This window comes from Osmerus eperlanus, chromosome 3 (assembly GCF_963692335.1).
Source record: "Osmerus eperlanus chromosome 3, fOsmEpe2.1, whole genome shotgun sequence".
In the NCBI taxonomy this organism is placed as follows: Eukaryota; Metazoa; Chordata; class Actinopteri; order Osmeriformes; family Osmeridae; genus Osmerus; species Osmerus eperlanus.
The window spans coordinates 20,926,764-20,950,656 of NC_085020.1; the positions used below are offsets into that span (position 1 = coordinate 20,926,764).

Sequence of the window (23,893 nt, forward strand, 5' to 3'; positions counted from 1 at the left end):
TGGGGGGGAGAGAGTAGGGAGGGAAAGTGGGGGAGAGAGTAGGGAGGGAGGGTGAGGGGAGAGAGTAGGGAGGGAGGGTGGGGGAGAGAGTAGGGAGGGAGGGTGGGGGAGAGAGTAGGGAGGGAGGGTGAGGGGAGAGAGTAGGGAGGGAGGGTGGGGGAGAGAGTAGGGAGGGAGGGTGGGAGAGTAGGGAGGGAGGTGAGGGGAGAGAGTAGGGAGGGAGGGTGGGGGGGAGAGTGTAGGGAGGGAGGGTAGGGAGGGAGGAGAGAGTAGGGAGGGAGGGTGGGGAGAGAGAGTAGGGAGGGAGGGTAGGGAGGGAGGGTGGGGGGGAGAGTAGGGAGGGAGGGGGGAGAGAGTAGGGAGGGAGGGTGGAGGATGGGGGGAGAGAGTAGCGAGGGAGAATAGGGGGAGAGAGTAGCGAGGGAGGGTAGGGAGGGAGGGAGAGTGGGGGGAGAGAGTAGGGAGGGAGGGTGGGGGGAGAGAGTAGGGAGGGAGGGTGGGGGGAGAGAGTAGGGAGGGAGGGTGGGGGGAGAGAGTAGGGAGGGAGGGAGGGTGGGTGGGGGGAGACAGTAGGGAGGGAGGGTGGGGGGGAGAGAGTAGGGAGGGAGGCTGGGGGGAGAGAGTAGGGAGGGAGGGTGGAGGGAGAGAGTAGCGAGGGAGAATAGGGGGAGAGAGTAGCGAGGGAGGGTAGGGAGGGAGGGTGGGGGGAGAAAGTAGGGAGGGAGGGTGGGGGGAGAGAGTAGGGAGGGAGTAGGGAGGGAGTGGGGGGGAGAGAGTAGGGAGGGAGGGTGGGGGGAGAGAGTAGGGAGGGAGGGTGAGGGGAGAGAGTAGGGAGGGAGGGTGGGGGGAGAGAGTAGGGAGGGAGGGTGAGGGGAGAGAGTACATTTACATTTATTCATTTATCAAGACGCTTTTCTCCAAAGCGACTTCCAAGAGAGAGCTTAACAAAAGAGCACAGGAAACTGATCATAACACTGAGACGCCCCAAACATTGCAGGGAGCCAAACAAGAAGCACACATTGTGAAAAACCTAAATAAGTGCCAGAAGGAAGAACCATAAGAGCTTGTTGTTGAGTAAGTTACAATTAAACAACATGAACCTCAAAAAAGTGCAAGAGTGTACCTGTAGAAAAAACAAGCAACAGTAAAAATATATTTCACAGCGAGTACGATAATTTTAAGAGTAGTAGGGAGGGAGGGTGAGGAGAGAGAGGAGGGAGGGAGGGTGGGGGGAGGGAGGGGATCACACTAGACACACACAGTGTATATTCAAGTGGGTAATACTGTCATATTACTGGTCCTAAATGTAGTGTTTATAGTGTATGCATGTGTGTGTGTGTGTGTGTGCGTGTGTACATGTGTGTGTACGTGTGTGTGTGTGTGTGTACGTGTGTGTGTGTGTGTGTGTGTGTGTGTGTACATGTGTGTGTACGTGTGTGTGTACATGTGTGTGTGTGTGTGTGTGTGTGTGTACGTGTGTGTGTGTACGTGTGTGTGTGTATATAGGGCCACTGGGTCACCAACAAACACACAGCATGTCTTCTATCATCCTGTATAAAACATCTTTATTTCTCCTTATTTAGTCACTAAGACACTATTTAGTTCATCACATTCAGTGGGACTGAGATCAAAGACAGGATTGTTGTTTGTCAACAATTAACCCGTTAAGGAGCAGCATCACACGTGTGCGATAGTTCGAAAGCCCCACAGAGTAACGTCACACGTGTGATTCTGAACATTCCAACCGACTATTTTCCGACAGACAAAAACGACATGACAAACGCTGTAGTACGGCTTCAAAATGTACAATTAGGAGGCTAACAAGTAACACTAGCAGGTAGTAGCATTGCTACGAGTATTATGCTAGGTTGCTAGGTAACGGAAGCTAACTAAAGCTAGCTAGCTTCCGTTTTGGAAAAATAACTCACTCTGGTGGAAGCGTCGGTAATATTTAGAGATATTAATAATATTTAATATCAGTAATATTTACATCTAAAGGTTAAAACAAAACAAACATTCTACACAGCAATATTTACAAACACTCTGGGATATCAATTCCAACTGTACAGTTCAATCTTCAATGACATCTATGTGAGCACAGTGTGTGAGAGTGTGTGTGGGCTATTCTACCTGACACAGGGACACTGAGGAGTCATGAACCCAGAACCCAGGATAGAGGGGCTCAGTGAATGTGCTGTGGAATGTGTGCAGGTGGGTCAGTGTGTCAGAGGAGACTGTGTAGAAGGACAGAGTGCCGGCCGGCCAGTCCAGATACACTCCTACTCTGTGGGAGCTGGAGGGGGGGGCAGGTATGGCAGTGCTCTTCTTATTGTGCCAGGCAGAGTAACTGTTATCATGACACTCCAGACTCCAGGACTTGTTATTGTGTCCAAGATCACAGTCATAACCCTCTCTTCTCCTGCTGATTCCTTTATATGTCACTGCTATAGAAACCCCTCCTCCACTCCACTCTGCCTCCCAGTAACAGCGCCCAGACAGACCCTCTCTACACAGCACCTGTGGACAGTCCTCAAATCTCTCTGGGTGATCAGGATACGGCTGCTCCTCTCTCCTCCATGTCACCTTTCTGTTCTCCTCAGACAGAGAGAGGTTTCTGTATGCTGTGTTTGGGTCCAGTGTGAGCTCACAGGCATCTGATGGGGGAGACCAAGACACAATATATTACTGATCATCATCATTCACATTAGAATGTCTCCCTCTTCCTCCCCTCCCCCTTTCATTCTCTCTCTCCCCCTCTCTCTCTCTCTCTTCACTCTCTCTCTCTCTCTATTTCTGTTCCATCCTCTCTACCCTGCTCTCTGTCCCTCCCTCTCTCTCTCTTCCACTCTCCCTCTCTTCCTTTCATTCTCTCATTCTGTTCTCCATCCCTCACATGCTACCTCTCTCCCTCCAAATCCCTCTTTCCATCATCCCTCATCTCCTTACCCCTGATATGCCCCCATCACTCCATCTTTCTAGGGAGGGGAGGAGAGCAGAGGGAAGAAGGGAAGAGGGGAGGAGAGGAAGAGGGGAAGAGGGAGGAGGGGAAGAGGAGAGGGAGAAGGGGAGGCGAGAAGAGGGAGGAGAGGGAGGAGGGGGAGAAGGGAAGAGGGGAGGAGAGGAAAGAGGGGAAGAGGGGAGGAGAGGAAGAAGGGGAAGAGGGGAGGAGGGGAAGAAGGGAAGAGGGGAGGAGAGGAGGGGACGAGGGGAGGAGAGGAGAGGGAGAAGGGGAGGAGGGGAGGAGAGGAAGGGAAGAGGGGAGGAAGGGAGGAGAGGAAGAGGGGAAGAGGAGAGAAGAGGGAGGAGGGGAAGAAGGGAAGAGGGGAGGAGAGGAAGAGGGAGGAGGGGAAGAGGAGAGGAAGAGGAGAGGAAGAGGGAGGAGGGGAAAAGAGAAGAAGAGAGGGAGGGAAAGAAGGGAAGAGGGGAGGAGGGGAAGAGGGGAGGAGAGGAAGGAGGGGAAGAGGGGAAGAAGGGAAGAGGGGAGGAGAGGAAGAGGGGAAGAGGGGAGGAGAGGAGGGGAGGAGGGGAGGAGAGGGAGGAGGGGAAGAGGGGAGGAGAGCAGAGGGAGGAGGGGAAGAAGGGAAGAGGGGAGGAAGGGAGGAGAGGAAGAGGGGAAGAGGAGAGAAGAGGGAGGAGAGGAAGAAGGGAAGAGGGGAGGAGAGGAAGAGGGAGGAGGGGAAGAGGAGAGGAAGAGGAAGGAGGGGAAAGGAGAAGAAGAGAGGGAGGGAAAGAAGGGAAGAGGGGAGGAGGGGAAGAGGGGAGGAGAGGAAGGAGGGGAAGAAGGGAAGAGGGGAGGAGAGGAAGAGGGGAAGAGGGGAGGAGAGGAGGAGAGGAAGAGGGGAGGAGAGCAGAGAGAGGAGGGGAAGAGGGGAGGAGAGGGAGGGGAAGAAGGGAAGAGGGGAGGAAGGGAGGAGAGGAAGAGGGGAAGAGGAGAGAAGAGGGAGGAGGGGAAGAAGGGAAGAGGGGAGGAGAGGAAGAGGGAGGAGGGGAAGAGGAGAGGAAGAGGAGAGGAAGAGGGAGGAGGGGAAAGGAGAAGAAGAGAGGGAGGGAAAGAAGGGAAGAGGGGAGGAGGGGAAGAGGGGAGGAGAGGAAGGAGGGGAAGAGGGGAAGAAGGGAAGAGGAAGAGGGGAAGAGGGGAGGAGAGGAGGGGAGGAGGGGAAGAGGGGAGGAGAGCAGAGGGAGGAGGGGAAGAGGGGAGGAGAGGGAGGGAAAGAAGGGAAGAGGGGAGGAAGGGAGGAGAGGAAGAGGGAGGAGGGGAAGAGGAGAGCAGAGGGAAGGAGAGGAAGAGGGAGGAGGGGAAGAGGAGAGGAGAGCAGAGGAGGGGAAGAGGGGAGGAGAGTAGAGGAGGGGAAGAGGGGAGGAGAGTAGAGGGAAGAGGGGAGGAGAGGAAGAGGGAGGAGGGGAAGAGGAGAGGAGAGGGAGGAGGGGAAGAGAGGGAGGGAAAGAAGGGAAGAGGGGAGGAGGGGAGGAGAGGAAGAGGAGAAGAGGGAGGAGGGGAGGAGAGGGAGGAGGGGAAGAGAGGAAGAGGGGAAGAGGAGAGAAGAGGGAGGAGGGGAAGAGGGGAGGAGGGGAAGAAGGGAGGAGAGGGAGGAGGGGAAGAAGGGAAGAGGGGAGGAGAGGAAGAGGGGAAGAGGAGAGAAGAGGGAGGAGGGGAAGAGGGGAGGAGGGGAAGAAGGGAAGAGGGGAGGAGAGGAGGGGAGGAGGGGAAGAGGGGAGGAGAGCAGAGGGAGGAGGGGAAGAGGGGAGGAGAGGGAGGAGAGGAAGAGGGAGGAGGGAAAGAGGAGAGCAGAGGGAAGAGGGGAGGAGAGTAAGAGGGAGGAGGGGAAGAGGAGAGGAGAGCAGAGGAGGGGAAGAGAGGAGGAGAGCAGAGGAGGGGAAGAGGGGAGGAGAGTAGAGGAGGGGAAGAGGGGAGGAGAGTAGAGGGAAGAGGGGAGGAGAGGAAGAGGGAAGAGAGGGAAGAGGGGAGGAGAGGAGAGGGAGGAGGGGAAGAGAGGGAGGGAAAGAAGGGAAGAGGGGAGGAGGGGACGAGGGGAGGAGAGGAAGAGGAGAAGAGGGAGGAGGGGAAGAGGGGAGGAGAGGGAGGGAAAGAAGGGAAGAGGGGAGGAAGGGAGGAGAGGAAGAGGGGAGCAGAGGGAAGGAGAGGAAGAGGGAGGAGGGGAAGAGGAGAGGAGAGCAGAGGAGGGGAAGAGGGGAGGAGAGTAGAGGAGGGGAAGAGGGGAGGAGAGTAGAGGGAAGAGGGGAGGAGAGGAAGAGGGAGGAGGGGAAGAGGAGAGGAGAGGGAGGAGGGGAAGAGAGGGAGGGAAAGAAGGGAAGAGGGGAGGAGGGGAGGAGAGGAAGAGGAGAAGAGGGAGGAGGGGAAGAGGGGAGGAGAGGGAGGAGGGGAAGAGAGGAAGAGGGGAAGAGGAGAGAAGAGGGAGGAGGGGAAGAGGGGAGGAGGGGAAGAAGGGAGGAGAGGGAGGAGGGGAAGAAGGGAAGAGGGGAGGAGAGGAAGAGGGGAAGAGGAGAGAAGAGGGAGGAGGGGAAGAGGGGAGGAGGGGAAGAAGGGAAGAGGGGAGGAGAGGAGGGGAGGAGGGGAAGAGGGGAGGAGAGCAGAGGGAGGAGGGGAAGAGGGGAGGAGAGGGAGGAGAGGAAGAGGGAGGAGGGAAAGAGGAGAGCAGAGGGAAGAGGGGAGGAGAGGAAGAGGGAGGAGGGGAAGAGGAGAGGAGAGCAGAGGAGGGGAAGAGAGGAGGAGAGCAGAGGAGGGGAAGAGGGGAGGAGAGTAGAGGAGGGGAAGAGGGGAGGAGAGTAGAGGGAAGAGGGGAGGAGAGGAAGAGGGAAGAGGGGAAGAGGGGAGGAGAGGAGAGGGAGGAGGGGAAGAGAGGGAGGGAAAGAAGGGAAGAGGGGAGGAGGGGACGAGGGGAGGAGAGGAAGAGGAGAAGAGGGAGGAGGGGAAGAGGGGAGGAGAGGGAGGAGGGGAAGAGAGGAAGAGGGGAAGAGGAGAGAAGAGGGAGGAGGGGAAGAGGGGAGGTTTGGAAGAAGGGAAGAGGGGAGGAGAGGAGGGGAAGAGGGGAGGAGAGCAGAGGGAGGAGGGGAAGAGGGGAGGAGAGGGAGGGGAAGAAGGGAAGAGGGGAGGAAGGGAGGAGAGGAAGAGGAGAGCAGAGGGAAGAGGGGAGGAGAGCAGAGGAGGGGAAGAGGGGAGGAGAGTAGAGGGAAGAGGGGAGGAGAGGAAGAGGGAGGAGGGGAATAGGAGAGGAGAGCAGAGGAGCGGAAGAGGGGAGGAGAGGAAGAGGGAGGAGGGGAAGAGGGGAGGAGAGCAGAGGAGGGGAAGAGGGAAGGAGAGGAAGAGGGAAGAGGAAGAGGGGAGGAGGGGAGAAGGAAGGGGACATAGCACACACAGACGTACACACAGTATTGATGTGGGTAATTGTGTTAAATTACTGCTTCTAAAAGTGTGTGTTTACAGTGTGTGTGTGTGTCCATTTTTGACAGTGTCCAAGTCACTAATGGTATTGTCCCTTGTATGACCTTGTGTACTAGAACCAAGTAGCAGTCAATACTCACGTCTCCAGGCCTTCAAAAGGCCAGGTTTGATCCAGCACTCTCCACCATGATCCACACTGTAGGGATAAGCAGAGGAATGATGAAAATACACTTCACCTGTTGATAAGTGACTTAGCAACTGACTTTCTAAGTAAACATGTTGTTTCTCTCTTATCATCAGAGGTGTATTCCAGAAAGCAGGTTTTACAAACTCTGAGCCTAACCCTGAACTCTGACTTGATGAACCCTGAGATGGGAAGCTCAGAGTTATCGCTTCTAGAACAGCTGATCTGAGTTAGTTCATTTCTAATTCACTGGAATTACATTTAGTCATTTAGCAGACGCTCTTATCCAGAGAATTAGAAATTCTCATGCGTGCAGCCAAGTATGAAGACATTTTCAGAAAAATATTACTATTACAAATATTTTATAGTAGAGCTGCACGCAGCATACTGATTCGCTCAGCCCCTTCTTGCCCCGCTCGCGTTCTCTCTCTCTCACTACAACAGACACGTCTGTGAATAAGCCCCTCTCTCCGTGCACGCTCTGAATCAATGCACGGGTCAAACAGCTTTTTCCCTCAGAGACAACAGGACAATCAATCTGGAGTTTACGAACGGTTAGGCCCAATCCCAATGTCCACCCTCACAGACTCACAGACTTTGAGGCACGTTCTCACTAAGTCTGTGAGGGCTTAGGGCTGTCCCATGGTCAAATTGTCAAGTTCGTGAGGGCTCTTTCGAACACATTTTATGCACCCGTAAGTCTGCATTTTTGCAGACTTGCCCACAATTCACAGCGTAGTGACGTGAAACACGAGGGTTACCGGGGGAAGCCTGGAAGAGAGAAAAAGATCCTGGCTAACCCTCTTCATAAGACAAGAAAGACGAAGAACAGTAAACAAACAAGCATGGAAGGAGCAACCAACCCTGACGTAAACAGAAATAGAAGTTAGAAATAACAGTTAACATCAGAAAGTTTAAACACAAAGCTCACTGGCGGTTAATATAGCCAGAACTGGGTGTAGTAGGGCTGCACAATTAATACAATTTTAATCACGATCACGATTTTGGCTTCCCACGATCAAATTCGCGTGATGGAGCGATATTTAAAATGCGGCATTCTTTTGGCAAAGCCAATCTAGCGCTCCGTAAACCATAGGTGCGTTCGACATCGGCTGCGTGAAACGACCAGAGAGAGTTGCTGCTTGCAGTCGGGGAAGAGTTATAAACGGCTGCGTAAAGTCGGACATTCCTGCTTCCTGGCTTGCTGCGTTGACGTCAGTCATGGCCGATCAAGCGCTGTTTGCTTACTTCATCACTGACAAACTGCATGGTATAATTAGCCTACGTGACAAAAAAAAGTTGTTTTGGTTAAAATCAACAAATAATCATGATAATTAATCGTGATCTCAATGTTGATCAAAATAATCGTGCTTATCATTTTGGTCATAATCGTGCAGCCCTAGTGTGTAGGTTGTCCTTTGATGATAAATTCCAAATATGCTTTCATCAGATTTGATCCAACAACATTACTATTTTACCTATAATGGCGCAAAGTGCTGAACCATTCCAATTTATAGCATTTTGAGCTCTTGTAGCCTCTTGCAGTCAATCACTTACTAGGTGATGTCAAGTAAGTGTGTGAGGGTTCAGGGCTTAGGGTTTAGGGGGGACATTGGGATTGGGCCTTAGTATCATCATTCTCTGCACAAAGGAGTCCAAAACTGAGTAAATATAATAATATTTGTAGTTAAAAACATTCGGCAAATATAACAATATGAGTCCAACATAATGTTTATATTATATGAAGCTCAAAAACTATTTTGCGCTCAAATTGATTCCATTTTATTTTCTTGTTGAAGTCCCTAGCTACATTCACTTCAAACCGACACTAGGACCTAGGTTTGAGCTGAGCTACATTTTACAACATCTGGTTTTAGTGACCTCTCTTTCTGGAGCTAAAAACCCAGAGTTTCCCTCATCTCAGGGTTTAAAAACTCAGTTTTCACTAAACCCGCTTTCTGGAAATACAATTATGATTGTGGCTACAACCATATTGTAGATTGTAGAGTAAACATGCAGTTTTAATTGTAACATCAAGAAATGCAAGGCCTATTAACGTAATTAGATATATTCAGTGTTAAGCGACATTACCTAAAGAGGTATATAAAAAACAAACATCTCCTTACTTGAGTTTCTCCAGTCTGCAGTGTGGATCCTCCAGTCCAGCAGAGAGCAGCTTCAATCCTTTTTCTCCTGGATGATTGTAGCTCAGGTCCAGTTCCCTCAGGTGGAAGGGGTTGGACCTCAGAGCTGAGGCCAGAGAAGCACAGCCTTCCTCTGTGACCAGACAGCCTGACAGCCTGTAGAAAGAGGATCAATATTGTGACAGAATCCATCTGGGCCTCCAGAGTGAGTCAGCACAGAGGGGTTCATTTGGCAGGTACTGTCATAGCTGCACCTCCCCTCATTAGACAGAGTGACCCACGTAATCCAATATCAGAAAAGTTGAAGATGTAACTCTTTATCCTGTATAAGAATGATAGTGTTCAGCATTCCATTTGTGTAGAGAGGCCAACCCACCAGGTGAACTATAGGCAAGGTAAAGGCTTAGGTAAACAGGAAGATCCTTATCTTATCTGAGCATTTCACGTAAGTTAGCCTAAGCAGGGCCACTTTAAGACATATGCACGCACGCACGCACGCGTGCAGGATCTATGCAAGGGAGCCAATGAAAGAAGAGCCATGTGACAGACAATTCTATATATTTGTACAACATGGTTTTTGTATTGGGAATGTTGGGATGATAGAGAATCGAGGATAAAGAACAAGCAAGTTTGCTTGTTCAATATTTCCACTATTTTAAACAGTTATCATATTCCAAAGGAAGAAATATTAGTGCATCTAAACCAGCCAAGATAAATTAGAGTAGGCTATAGGGAAAGGAATTGCACATTTGTGTGCCAGATAATATTTCCACAAAAACTCCCCCATTAAATACAATACATCATGACAGTTTGCATGATTTGAAATGGTCACTTATTATCACACTGGTATTTAATTATCACAGCAAACAATTACTGCACTGAACTGTAAGTAAAGCAAAAATAACAAAACCTGTAATTATCACTCAAATCATTCACGTCTTCTATGCTAAACCTAGCAGTCACGTGAACGTGAATGAGGTGAACGAATCCTGTTTCCTCTACTGAGCCAATGCAACAGTCCCTATGCGCTGCCACGAGAAGATGAACGAATCACTCACTGAGACGACTCGTTACTCCCCAGTCATTCTAAAGATTCGTTCAAAATGAAGGAATCGTTCACAAACGACACATCACGACTGGCCTCTTGGTTGACGTGAACATACCACTTTACAATTAATAGACGTACACAAAAATAAATAAAAATGGCCATTCCTCTGTATACGGAGGTAGTGACCAAATCAACTAATAAGTCTCCCTGTGTGAGTTCTTGTTTAAACTGTAGTTAAGCTGTAGTTCTCCTTTAGCTTTCCGGCAGAATAGACAGCATCTATCTTCCACTTTTCTAACTGTAGGAGCCATTTGTGTTTCTTATTGACATGTCATATTATTTTGGTTAGATAGAACTGTCAGAATATTTTGGACACTGGGTGGCAGTCATTGGGGGCCCAGGGTTCCATATTTAGGGACACAGGTGACAGGAAGGGGCACTGGTAGAGGGAAGGGACACAGTTCTCACCAGACCAGAGAACAGACCACAGTGCACAGACCACCAATGACATTGGGAAACCTGGTATGTCAATCTACATTTTACAACTATGCATAATAAATAACAACTAAACGGCAAATAAGGACTGGAAAATCTGATACATTGTGTCAGCATAAGATCACTCCTAAACTACCTGTGTATAATGGCAACGATATAGACGTATTGGAAAACTAGAAACATTAAGCGAGAACTCGCCCTTTTATTGGAACTTGAGCTTCAAACTGAAAAAGGTTTTTTGTATTCCACAAAACCTGGCCGCTATCCCCAATCAAGGGACATTGTCGTCACCTGCGCTGGTCTGACAGATTGGAAACCCTGAAGTTCAACGCGCAGGGAGAGTGTGTACTGGCAGCATCAAGCACGCTTTATTGATGCTATAAAAGCCATATTAGGAAACGGCTAATATAATGGGGTTGTTCGACTGAATGCTAAAATCTTACAACAATATCGTCTGTTTGAAAGTCGTGCAGTCGGCATACAAACGTTCCTGCATTACGCCAATGAGGTCTTATGAATAATAAACAACTAAACGGCAAAGCCCTCTCCTGCTGCCTCTTCCTAGCTAGATATTTGTAACTACCTCCCGTTCCCCCTACCCTGCCTCAGTCACCTAAAATGTCATTTTACATATAAAACGGTGAAATATCAGCCTACCTGGCGAACTTGTTCCACTGAGTTGGATTCCAACTGAAGAATATCCCACCTCAGTCGCTCTTTATTAGCTAGCTACAAAATGTCCTGGTTTATACACCGCAAATATCCTGTGGTAATCCTGAGGTAAACTTCTTCTAAATTACAGTAAAAAAAAACTGAAATACTTTTGTTCTGGACTGGAAAGTCATGTTTTGTTGACTTAAACTTTCAGATGTTAGCTACATTTTTCTTATCTTTGAATTTTCTGAGCAGATATACATCGCTGGTTCCGACGCCATTAGTTAATGTCGTTCTTTTTAGAAACACGGCTAACTGATCCAGAGAGATCACGTGACAGAGCATGCAAACACGTCATGCTATTGGACAATATTATCATAGTGAAATAACAGCAAGTTCTTCTGAAAAATGAAAGGGGAATTAAATGGAAGTGAAATTAACCAAATGTATGCAAAAAAAAAGTTAACTACCCAATAAATGTATATATTTTAAAATAACAGAATGCTTATCAGTATTTATTTAATTCTGTTAGGTCATTAGATAACCATATTCTGCTCCAAAAGAGCAACATAACTGCCTGTTGGCTCTGCCTTCCGTCCTGAGAGAAGAGGAACTGCTATATTCGGATGCTGTTCATGGATAATGGTGTTGGAACAAACGGTTAATCGTCAACACCATCATGCCTATGTCTTTCTGTATTTCAACATTTTATATCTTGCTAAATATATATATATATATATATATATTAAAGAATATATTGTGCTTATTAAAGTTATGAACTTAGAAGTGTGCTCAGGCTTAAACATTGGGTCTCACACTGGGTGTGGGAAGCAGGCTGTTCTTTGTGTCTCTATCTCTTCATTTTCAGAAACAACCTTGAAACCGGGTGGAGACGGCACCCGAGCAGGTGGGACGCGTAGGCAAGAACAACTCCCTGATGCACGAGAGAACAAGCTCAACCCTTTTTTAATACTTGTGTTTCAATTGCACTGTATACATATATGCTGGGGAGGGACAGATAGCCAGTTGGACTTCGTGAACCAGCCCAAACTCTGTTGCGGGTAGGGAAACGTAGACAACCCCAGAGCTCTGTACTTGTTGATTTCCAACTGCTGCATTAAAGCTGATATTATCGGACCTCTGCGACTCCAGACCACTCTTTCTAGAACACAGATTTGTGTCATTGAATACCATCATTACATATTGGAATAGACACATAGATTTTGAATCCTTCAAATGGTGACCCCGACGCTGAAAAGAGGGAGTCCAGAGGGTTCCGGCCCGACCGACAGATCAGGAGAGAGACCCGTACACCGGTACGAGGAGGCAGACGTAATCGTCAGAGGCGCCTCAACGTAAAAAAAAGGTAAGCAGACACCTGTTAATTCAAAGTACTGCTATTCGGAACTGAGAACCAAATTTAGACGATTACTATGTTTCATCGTACCTAGTCAAACCAACAGTGGTGGGAAATCAACCGTTTTTGTGTTTTGTCTTTGTCCAAGGGGAGGTTAGAGTCCTCTCCAAGGGTTAGAGTCCCTGAACTCGTTGTCTTTGTCCAAGGGGAGGTTAGAGTCCTCTCCAGGGGTTAGAGTCCCTAAACTCGTCTTTGTCCAAGGGGAGGTTAGAGTCCTCTCCAGGGGTTAGAGTCCCTAAACTCGTTGTCTTTGTCCAAGGGGAGGTTAGAGTCCTCTCCAGGGGTTAGAGTCCCTAAACTCGTTGTCTTTGTCCAAGGGGAGGTTAGAGTCCTCTCCAGGGGTTAGAGTCCCTAAACTCGTTGTCTTTGTCCAGAGGGAGGTTAGAGTGCTCTCCAAGGGTTAGAGTCCCTGAACTCGTTGTCTTTGTCCAGAGGGAGGTTAGAGTCCTCTCCAGGGGTTAGAGTCCCTGAACACTGTCTATTTGTGTGGAGTCAGATTGAGTTTAATAAAAAGAGAGGAGTGTGGTGTGTCTTTTCTTTGTCCTCTCCGGTACAAGAGGGTTACAGAATTGAATTGATGTGAAAAAGTAATATTTGTGTGGAGTCGGGTTGAGTTGAACGGTATTTTAAACAGATCTGTCGTTCTTTAAAAAATAAAATAAAAAAATAAAAAGATCCACTAGGTGTCCTCCAAGGACCATAATTGCCTTCAGTGCAAAATCTAACAAGTTGTCAAATTGTGATATCACTAACTTTTATCAATCTCGTGCTTTTTTCTTTGACCAAGAAGTTACAGAAATCCCGAGGAGAGTTGGAGAAAGGTGGGGGCTAAAAGAGTCCAGTTACGTTGAGATCTTACAAAGGTGATCCCAGAGGGTATACCCCTGGTTTATAAATTGGTTCTAATACAATTGGAAGAGTTATACTAGAGCAAAATTAAGTGAATAGACGGTAAACGCTAAACAGCTGTGTTGGTCAAAGAATGGTTTGAGGAAATGTATGTGAAAAATTGTGAGGAAGCAATTGGAAAGTTACATAAAGGATTGGTTTAGAGAGGATCATGGAAGGTTATGAAATAAAACAAGAACGTTTTGTGGATGTGAAGAGATGATTGGTTTAAACACTGATGTTTTGAAGAGGAAACTATGAATATACTTTGATGGTATATGGGATAACATTTTAAGTCAAAATAGTAAAATCTAGGGTTTTTAAGAGTTTTGATAAAGGTATTAGATATAATGTGGTTAAAAATGAGAAAGAGAACATAACTAAATGTACTTTTATTTGGAGTTTAATTGTAATTTGGTTTTAAGTTTTATTTGAGAGTTTTATCAGAGCCTGGCATACTGTTTGGGATAAACAGTTAGGCTGTGATAATGTTGTATTAATAAATGGTATTAGTGCATGAAGAGGGTTATTATAACATTCAGTTCTGAAATAATTTGGGAACACTCATCAAGTCTGATAAATTGTGGTTATGATGGTTTGAGCTAATTGGCTCGTTTTGAACTGCAGCAAAACGAGTTATGAAGTTCTACCTATCTGACCTTTATAGAAAATATGTTTGGGAAAAATGTTTGGTTAATAGCTACATTAAGAACATTATTTGGTCTATATTTCATTTAAGAAGCATACGGATTCTGGTTTGGCATAATGAAAATTGCTTTTATCATATCTTTGATAAAAAGAGGTGTGATTTGGTAAAATAGAGAATCTAAAACAATATTGGTCTTAAACTTAACTGTTTTAAAAGACAGAAAAGGTTTTTTGGAGTGAAAGAAATTAGACTAACAGTTGATTTTCTAAAGAAGGGAACAAAGAAACAGATTGTCATTTCTGGGCATGACTAATAGGAGTTGAATATGGGGGCTCGTTATTAGATGCTGTTACATGTGTTTGCTCAACAATAAGAAAACTGAAGGGAAAATACTGCCTGGAAGTCTTTCCCAGTCCTATACCAGATGCATAACACCATTTGAATTGATTTATTGGAGAGGGGCAGGTGGGACAGGGTCTTCAAGGGGGAGGGGGGGGGCAGACCACTCCTAGGTCTGATGGGGCATAGGGGTAGATGGGGCAGGGTCTCCAGGGGAATGGGGCCTTAGAACAGGGGTTAGGTAGTTTAGACAGCCGAAATATACTTTCCGCTATGTACGTGTACACATGCTGAATGGCTGCAGCACGTATCCTGCGTTCGTTTGGTGTGTACTTTGTGCACGTGTCCCTGGCCCTTAAATGTACGCATACGCAAGGTGCAATACCGACAGAAATCGTGGGCCAGTATACTATCCCTGCATCTCAGATGGAATGCTACCATCAACCTACCCAGACGCTCCCATGTCACCCCGCTCTTCATCTCCCTCCACTGGCTACCCATCACGGCCCGCATCAGATTCAAGACCCTGGTACTGACCTTCCGAGCGGTGAACGGGACTGCGCCTGCCTACATCCAGTCTCTCCTCCAGCCTTACACCCCTACCCGCCACCTACGGTCTTCTTCTGACAACCGTCTGGTGGCCCCACCTCTCAAGAGCACCCGCTCCCAACCCAAGCTCTTCTTCTGTCTGGCCTCCCAATGGGGGAATCACCTCCTCACCTCCATCAGAGACACTGACTGTCTCCCCACCTTCAAGAAAAGGCTAAAGACGCACTTGTTCCGAAAGTACACCAGCACTTAAAGATTAGTTAGTTGTAACTGATTTACAGTTAGGTCCATAAATATTTGGACATTGACACAATTTTCATCATTTTGGCTCTGTATACCACCACAATGGATCTGAAAGAATACATGTAAATGGACCATCCTCTGAAGTAAAAATAGCCAGTTACAGAGTAGTATTATACACCAAGCACACTTCTTGCTATTCCTAATCCGAAACCCTTCATGCAGTGGAAGAGGCGCCAACCATAGGGACTGACGTGGAAATTGACACCATACTGTTGAAACGATGACGATGGGTATGATTATGGATTTATCTGATTGAAAATGAAATTTTGAAAATGTTCACCCCTTTTAGTATTATTTTATATTACTGGGAACAATATGTTAAGCTGTTGACTTATTATAGTTGAGCTTAGTATTATTACCACTACTGTACAATAATATGAGGAATAGTATATCTTAACCCTTGTGTTGGAGCCATTATACAACTTTGTTTTGTTTTATTTATATACCACATTGGTGATGCTAATAAATGGGCAGTTTTATGTTTGAGCACTGGGTGGAGCATTGTCTTTGGGAAGGCATATAGGTAATTAACAGCCAGGGATACACAGGTGTGTGGCTAGGTGGAAAAGCATACAGCTTTTCACCGTGTCAGGTTTGTGTGTCATTGTTTGATTTGTGTGCAAAAGAAAATGAATGGAACTAATCCAAAAATTAAATGAAATGGACTGTATTGCTGGTGCTACCGTGAGCAGGCCGTCAGCACAGAAATGCAGACATATTGTGGACATTGATTATTGGCACGCAGAACACGCGTCCAAGCAAGTGCTTCCCTGGTCCTAATTTTTAGTTCAAATACACAGTTACAGATCAAATTAAACTTTTTACCGAGTCAAACCCTACTGCTTGTGTGTTTTGAGTGGTCTGGTCTTGACCCGGTATCGCCCTGACTTGGTCTTGGACGTGACTCGGTATAGCCCAGTCTTGGTCTTAGTCTTGACCCTTTCCCGACCCCTCAAAGTCTTGGTCTTGTCTCGGTCTCGATACACCTTGGTCTCGGTTTAGGTGATCTTGACTACAACACTGTCTCCTGGTTGTGTCATGTTGAACATGAATACAGACCTCAGTGTCTCCAGCTTGCAGAGTGGATTCCCCAGTCCAGCAGAGAGCAGCTTCATGCCTGAATCCCCCAGGTTGTTGTTACTCAAGTCCAGCTCTGTCAGATCTGAGGAGGGGAGAGCTGAGGCCAGCGCTTCACAGCACCGTTCTGAGAGGTTACAGTCATTCAGCCTACATGACATAAGGAGAACATGAGACATCATGAGTCACGTTTTGTATTATAGGAACATACGATAATCAAACACTATGACATTATGTGCTGTTGTAATATTATCAAAAAAATAAAAATAAAAGCCTTATACATACAGAGCAGTTTTGGAGTCTTTGACCACTGGCAGCAGCCTCAGAAGACCTTCCTCTGATCTGAAGTATTTCTTCAGGTCAAACACGTCCATCTTCTCTTCTGAAGTCAGCAACACAAAGACCAGAGCTGACCACTGTGTAGATGAGAGCTTCTTCTCACTGGAGAGACTTCCTGAGCTCAGGTAGTGTTGGATCTCCTCCACCAGAGAATGGTCATTCAGTTCATTCAGACAGTGGAACAGATTCATGCATCTCTCTGGAGAGGAATTCTCTCTGATCTTCTTTTTGATGTACTTGACTGTTTTCTCATGGCTCTGTGTGTTGCTTCTTGTCTGATTCAGTAGGCCTCGTAAGTCAGTCTGGTTGGACTCCATTGAGAGGCCCAGGAGGAAGCGGAGGAAAAGGTCCAGTTGTCCATTCTTACTCTGCAAGGCCTTGTCCACAGCACTCTTGTAGAATCGGACTTCTGGTTTCTCTCTGAAAAGAGCCAACAGTTTGTTGGAACTGGAAGGTACTGGATTCTTAGACATCAGATTCTCATCGTTGTTGATGAATGAGAGAAACACAAACACAGCAGCCAGAAACTCCTGAAAGCTCAGATGGACAAAGCAGAACACCTTCTTCTGGAAGACTTTACGATCCTCTCTGAAGATCTGTGTGAACACTCCTGAGTACGCTGAGGCATCACGGACATCAATTCCACACTCTGTCAGGTCTTTCTCATAGAAAATCAGGTTGCCTTTGATCAGATGGTGGAAGGCCAGTTTTGCCAGTGACTGAATACTCTGAATGCTGTCTTCATCCCAGTCTGAATCTGTCTCAGTTTTCCCAGCATACTTCACTTTCTTTTGTATGGTCTGCAACACCAGAAACTGTGTGTACATCTCAGTCAGGGTCTTGGGCAACTTCTCTTTCTTCTCTGTTTTCAGCATGTGCTCTAGGACAGTCACACACATTAGGGAGAAGACTGGAATGTGGCACATGATGTAGAGAGTCCTTGATGTCTTGATGTGTGAGATGATTCTCTTGGCCAGGATCTCATCACTGCATCTCTTCATGATGTACTCATCCTTCTGTGGGTCATTGAACCCTCGTACCTCTGTCACCCGGTTAACACAATCCGAAGGGATCTGATTGGCTGCTGCAGGTCGAGTGGTGATCCAGATGAGAGCAGAGGGAAGCAGGTTTCCTCTGATCAGGTTGGTCAGCAGCACATCCACTGAGGTGGACTCTGTGACATCACAGCACCTCTTATTCTTCTTGAAGGCTAAGGGCAGTCGACACTCATCCAGACCGTCAAAGACAAACAGAACGTTGTAATTGGAGATTCCATATCCTCTCATTTCCATGGAAAAGTAACGTAGAAGACCCATCAAACTGAACTTTTCTCTATCCAACAAATTCAGCTCTCGAAACGGGAGAGGAAAGATGAACTGGATTTCCTGATTGGCTAGTCCCTCAGCCCAATCTGTGATGAACTTCTGCACAGAGACAGTTTTTCCGATGCCAGCAACTCCTTTTGTCAGAACAATTCTGATACGTGTGTCTCGTCCAGCTGAGGGTTTAAAGATGTTGTTGCATGTGATGGCAGTTTCTGTTTTTGCTGATTTCCTGGATGCTGTCTCAATCTGTCTCACCTCATGTTCTTGATTGACCTCTCCACTCTCACCCTCTGTAATGTAGAGATCTGTGTAGATCTTATTGAGAAGAGTTGCGTTTCCTTTTTTAGCTATGCCCTCAAAAACTTCTTGAAACTCTTCTTTCAGTTTCAGTTTGAAACGATCGATTAATTCAAGAACACCTGGATAAAACAAACATTTTATATTTATTAACATACATATACAATGCAAGCCTTCTAAATGACAACACTCTCTCTTAAAGCTGTACAATAATACTACTGCTAATATCTTCATAACTCAACATATGAAGTGGATGTTGCTTTTGAATACAGAATTATTTAGAGACAGGAAGAGTCAAGTGCTGCATTGTGTCAAAGTCAGGTCTACAGTTTGTTGTGTGTGTTGATTGTTTGCCTGTAGCTATGCAGGTTTGACTCTCCCATTTCGACTTGTGTTGGTTGACAAAATTATTATTACTGATGAGATGAAATGGACGTTATTTTCCCAAGGTACCTTTTTTCCTGACATACAGTATATGAGCAGTGTTGTACCTGCTGTATAATATAGACTATAAAGACATACACTAACAATACATCATATGGTTTAGTCCTGAGCCTAAGGTTAATGTAGGACTGTAATGAACAGTGTTGTACCTGCTGTAAAATATACAATACATCATATGGTTTAGTCCTGAGCCTAATGTTAATGTAGGACTGTAATGAACAGTGTTGTACCTGCTGTAAAATATAGACTAGACATACACCAACAGTACATCATATGGTTTAGTCCTGAGCCTAATGTTAATGTAGGGCTGTAATGAACAGTGTTGTATCTGCGGTATAATATAGACTAGACATACACCAACAGTACATCATATGGTTTAGTCCTGAGCCTAATGTTAATGTAGGGCTGTAATGAACAGGGAGACTAAAGAGGGTTTGTACTGTTGAGCATGAGGGGCTGAGCTGTTACTCTATCAAGCTGATGGCTGATGGCTTTGGAAAGGCAGGCTCAAAAAACAATAAAAGAAAGCAAGTTCAAAATACAGGCTCACCATTGTCTTCACCACTCCTGTTTGTCTCTCGCTCTTTGTCTTCATAGAGTTGTCTGAAGAAATGAAATAATCATGTCAATATTGTTTTTGATTTGAACAGAAATGACAGGTTTGCTGCTTTGAGGTTATGCCTCACTTACTGTAAGCATACAAAGTATTTTCCACTGTCAAAATGATTGTATACTTCATTATTGTAATGTCTAATTTACATTTACTCATTTAGCAGACACTCTTATCCAGAGCGACTCCTGTCCTTGTAAGTACAGGGACATTCCCCCCGAGGCAAGTAGGGTGAAGTGCCTTGCCCAAGGACACACCGTCATTTGGCAATCGAACTGGTAACCTTCAGATTACGAGCCCGACTCCCTAACCGCTCAGCCACCTGACTCCCCGTCTTATGATACCACATTAAAATACATGTTTACTGTCTTACGTTGGTGAGGAGGTGCTTTGCTGTGGGATCAGGGATGCTTCCTCTGAAACAGAAAGGTTGGTGTGTAACTTGTCTGAATGGGCGGAGACGCCACCATGTATCAGCAGCAGGAGTTCAGAACAGAAGGAGGCTCCTCACTGATGCTCAATGGCACAGTACAGTAGATCATATATTGTAGCCTAGACATTGTTTTATTTGTATTTTCTTACTTTGTAATTGATACTTGTGAGAACACAAGCCAAATGATTAAATTTTCACCTTTTTTCTGATGGTCCTCAGTGTTCATGTTATTAATGGTGGTTATATTGTAGGTTACATTGCCTCCAACATCTGCGTTTAACACTGGAGCCACGACGATGCTGCCATCCTGAGCTTTATTGGAGGACAGATGAGTAGCTGCTTCACACACACACACACACACACACACATTACTTGTGATATGAATATTTCCAACAATATTACTCTAAGCTCTCTATAGCATACATATACTGCCTATGCTTCATCTTTTACCATGACAGTCTATTTGATCATGATCATTTCTTATGTACCATGACAGTCTATTTGATCATGATCATTTCTTATGTACCATGACAGTCTATTTGATCATGATCATTTCTTATGTACCATGACAGTCTATTTCATCATGATCATTTCTTAAGTACCATGAGGCTCTGAGGGGTTTCCACCAGGAGCAGCAGCATGGCCTCCAGTCTCAGTCGTGTTGGAGGAACCCTGGACTTCCTGAGGAAGACAGGAAGTTGAACTGTTCCCACCAGCCTCCTCAGCACCACTGACACCTGTGAGGAGAGAGAAGACAGGAAGAGTCAGGGCTGTCTCATCCTCTCAGGTGTTCCACTCTGTGGAGCTGTGGGTGACATGTAAGGATCCTGTCCTGTGTCTGTGCTGGGTTTCCTGTCCTGTGTGGACTGGGGTTGGTGTTAGCGTGCTGGACTACCACTAATATAATGTCACCTTGTTTAGTTAAGAGAAGGGTGTCAGTCGTCCTTACAGTGTCTGCGGTCCTAAGTGATGGATACACATGCAGACTAACACTGCCGACACAGAAAGGAGGGCAACATCTCTACACTGCATCTCTGACAGTGAATACAACATATGTCTTGATATAATGTATACCAGCTTATGACATTGCAGCATTATCACTGCATTGTTGTTTTTGTTTCCAATTTGGGATAAAATAATAATACTAATACCCATAGAACACTTACCCATCAGCCGCTCAGCAAGATTATTCTGATCCATCTTTCTCAGGATCTCCACAGTGATCTTCAGAGCTCCTTCCAGTGTGTATGTCTCCTCCATCCTATCCAATGTGTCTGTTCTGGCAGGTCCCTCCAAGCTGCTCTTTGGGATGGGATCAAACCCATCCAGAACTTTATCCTGCAGGTACCATTTAAACGTCTTCAGCTCCTTTTCCCCGAGCTGCTCCAGAGTTTCCAACAGGTGCGTTTTATTAATTGTGGCCATTGTGGATCACTGGAGAAAGTGGATTGTGTGTTGCTTAGTATATAAAGTTCAAACATTTCTTAAAAACTAGACTTTAAGTGACAAAAGATGTTTCTAAATTAGTATGTTAAAAGCCATTGCCATCACACAAGTATTGTTGTTCTCTTTCAGAATCTTTTTTTTTCACACTTCACAACATTTTGATTTTGTAGTATTGTGTGTTGGTAAATCTATCTTATTATGTTTGAGATTGGTATGAAATAAAATGATGCACAATATGATTGGTTGGTGAGTTTTGCCAAGTAAAACATTCCATCTCTCTCTCTCACCACACATTCCATTCTTGCCTGTCTAGGTACTATTGAAACCATTTAATGTATGAGTAAACTTAACCCTTAACCCTCATTGCCACATTAATCATAACAACATTTTGTATTTATCAATATTTCTTCAAGATGTCATTTCCCTGTCACTCAGCACCCTTCCCCCTCTATCTCCACTTTAGTTTAGTTTGATTCTCATCTATCTGGTTTTACCCATTTCTACATTCCAGTCCTGTGCTGCTACAGGGCTCTGTAGAAACCATGTCATGGATGAGGAAATGCAGTTTCACTTGACGCTCCCAGTAGGAATGATGGGTGTTGGGTGGAGTTGTGAGTCTCATGACTTATAAGAATGATGGGTAAATACGACGTGATCTAAACAAATTATTTAAAAACCTCTGCCAGTCTGATGTACAATCCCCCCTAATCATTCCAGAAACATGACTTGTCACCCTGTCACATGATTATCACTGTTCTGTGTTCTGTACTGTAACTCTGGATGTTTGTCCTCCCTCACCTGCAGCCTACATCACCTGCCCTGCCAGAACCCTCCTCTCTCTGCCCTGTCTCTGATCACCTGCCCTGCCAGAACCCTCCTCTCTCTGCCCTGTCTCTGATCACCTGCCCTGCCAGAACCCTCCTCTCTCTGCCCTGTCTCTGATCACCTGCCCTGCCAGAACCCCCCTCTCTCTGCCCTGTCTCTGAACACCTGCCCTGCCAGAACCCTCCTCTCTCTGCCCTGTCTCTGATCACCTGCCCTGCCAGAACCCCCCTCTCTCTGCCCTGTCTCTGATCACCTGCCCTGCCAGAACCCTCCTCTCTCTGCTCTGTCTCTGATCACCTGCCCTGCCAGAACCCTTCTCTCTCTGCCCTGTCTCTGATCACCTGCCCTGCCAGAACCCTCCTCTCTCTGCCCTGTCTCTGATCACCTGCCCTGCCAGAACCCTCCTCTCTCTGCCCTGTCTCTGATCACCTGCCCTGCCAGAACCCTCCTCTCTCTGCCCTGTCTCTGATCACCTGCCCTGCCAGAACACTCCTCTCTCTGCCCTGTCTCTGATCACCTGCCCTGCCAGAACCCTCCTCTCTCTGCCCTGTCTCTGATCACCTGCCCTGCCAGAACCCTCCTCTCTCTGCCCTGTCTCTGATCACCTGCCCTGCCAGAACCCTCCTCTCTCTGCCCTGTCTCTGATCACCTGCCCTGCCAGAACCCTCCTCTCTCTGCCCTGTCTCTGATCAGGGTCTTTCTCATGCTCAGGATACTCTTGCACAGTGCAAATGAAACATTCACCAATGCACAGAGGAACACATGGAACAGGTGTACACTAGATGGTGTATTGAATACGATACGATACGATGAACTTTATTTTCCCGATCAGGGAAATTTGTCTTGGACTCTGCGGTGCGTCATGAATGCCTGACAATTGACAATGAAAGTTTGTCATCATGGGTTGTCATGGGCTAGCCATCTCTCTGACCCACAATCAAAAGCTGTTAGCACTAGCTCCCCAGTCTATAGAGGACCAAAGTAGTCTAAATAGACCCTTGATTACACATGTACAGTTTTCTTGTTAAATGTCATAGTCTGTCTCCTTCCCTGGCCACTGTTTACTGATACACAGTACATCCTCACAGTAGCCTCTGATCACATTTACAGACACATGAGACATGTTTAATGGACATGAAATAATGGTATACTGTGCAGCCTAGGATCTATGCTGATAAACAAACACGTCAGTATTTGAAAGGATAACACATCAGACCAGGAATAGAGATGCTAATTTACTTACATATAACCTATTCTGGACTGACAGTAAATCCTTCACTCTCCAACATATGAATAAATACCTTCTACTGACCTTTATAAAACTCTGGTTTCACCCTCAGCCTCCTCTCTGTGCTCCATCTGGTTCTGTGTGTGTCTGCTGTAATGCTGACAGTCTGATCACCTGTAGTGCTGCCTTGTACTCATCTGATCCCAACGTTAAAGACTACTCTTACTGCTGTTGGTATTGTTACTGTTCATGGAACATTCTGTACATATTATTCAAGTCCAAACATATACCCCTCACTCTTGGTTGATCCTGTTTGGAGTCTCAGTACTGGAACTTTCTTATGTAAGGGTGCATGCATGCCCAAACAGGATGGGAGAAAGGGGGAGGAGTAGAGAGGGGGAGGAGTAGAGAGGAGGTAAAGGAGACAGAAGGTGAGGAGGAGAGAGGAGGAGAGAGGGGGAGGAGTAGAGGAGGTAAAGGAGACGGGGTGAGGAGGAGAGAGGGGGAGGAGTAGAGGAGGAGAGAGGAGGTAAAGGAGACAGGGGGTGAGGAGGAGAGAGGGGGAGGAGTAGAGGAGTAGAGAGGAGGTAAAGGAGACAGAGGGGGAGGATTTGATCCTGGTTAAGGCGTGCTGTGACTCGCACTTTAGATCTTTAAAAAAAAAATCTGAATCTTGACGGGAAGGAGAGAGATAGAGAAAAAGATAGAGAATGTACACTGTGTAACCTTCTGATTACTAGCCCGCTTCCCTAACCGCTCAGCCAACTGACTCCTCCCAGTATTTCAAAGGATAACACAT

At 46.5% G+C, this 23,893-nt stretch overlaps 2 protein-coding genes across 2 annotated transcripts in view; both read right to left on the minus strand.

Moving 5' to 3' along the window:
- The window catches only part of LOC134017800 (NACHT, LRR and PYD domains-containing protein 12-like), an 88,696-nt gene extending 65,413 nt beyond the window's left edge, over nucleotides 1-23,283 (minus strand). The window contains exon 1 of the mRNA XM_062457831.1: nucleotides 23,179-23,283. The gene's annotated coding sequence lies outside the window, so the exon portion shown is untranslated. The remainder of the gene's footprint in view (nucleotides 1-23,178) is intronic.
- LOC134017801 (protein NLRC3-like) lies at nucleotides 1,549-23,318 on the minus strand. Its single transcript, XM_062457832.1, has 11 exons — nucleotides 23,179-23,318; nucleotides 20,762-21,029; nucleotides 20,198-20,332; nucleotides 19,794-19,934; nucleotides 19,536-19,578; nucleotides 19,103-19,155; nucleotides 16,433-18,230; nucleotides 16,130-16,297; nucleotides 8,711-8,884; nucleotides 6,541-6,596; nucleotides 1,549-2,654 (listed from the first exon to the last, which is right to left on the minus strand). Exons 2-11 carry the CDS (start codon nucleotides 21,018-21,020, stop codon nucleotides 2,122-2,124), a joined length of 3,360 nt encoding a protein of 1,119 aa, XP_062313816.1. The 5' UTR covers nucleotides 21,021-21,029; nucleotides 23,179-23,318; the 3' UTR covers nucleotides 1,549-2,121.
- Between the last annotated feature and the right edge of the window lie 575 nt (nucleotides 23,319-23,893).

Bases quoted from the DNA above. Each gene is read 5' to 3' on its own strand.
- LOC134017801 (XM_062457832.1), bottom strand. From the start codon at position 21,020: ATGGCCACAATTAATAAAACGCACCTGTTGGAAACTCTGGAGCAGCTC. The intron at 20,333-20,761 runs GTAAGTGTTCTA...CTCTCCTCACAG, and splicing joins TCTTGCTGAGCGGCTGATGG to GTGTCAGTGGTGCTGAGGAG. The intron at 16,298-16,432 runs GTATGTATAAGG...TATGTCATGTAG, and splicing joins AAAGACTCCAAAACTGCTCT to GCTGAATGACTGTAACCTCT.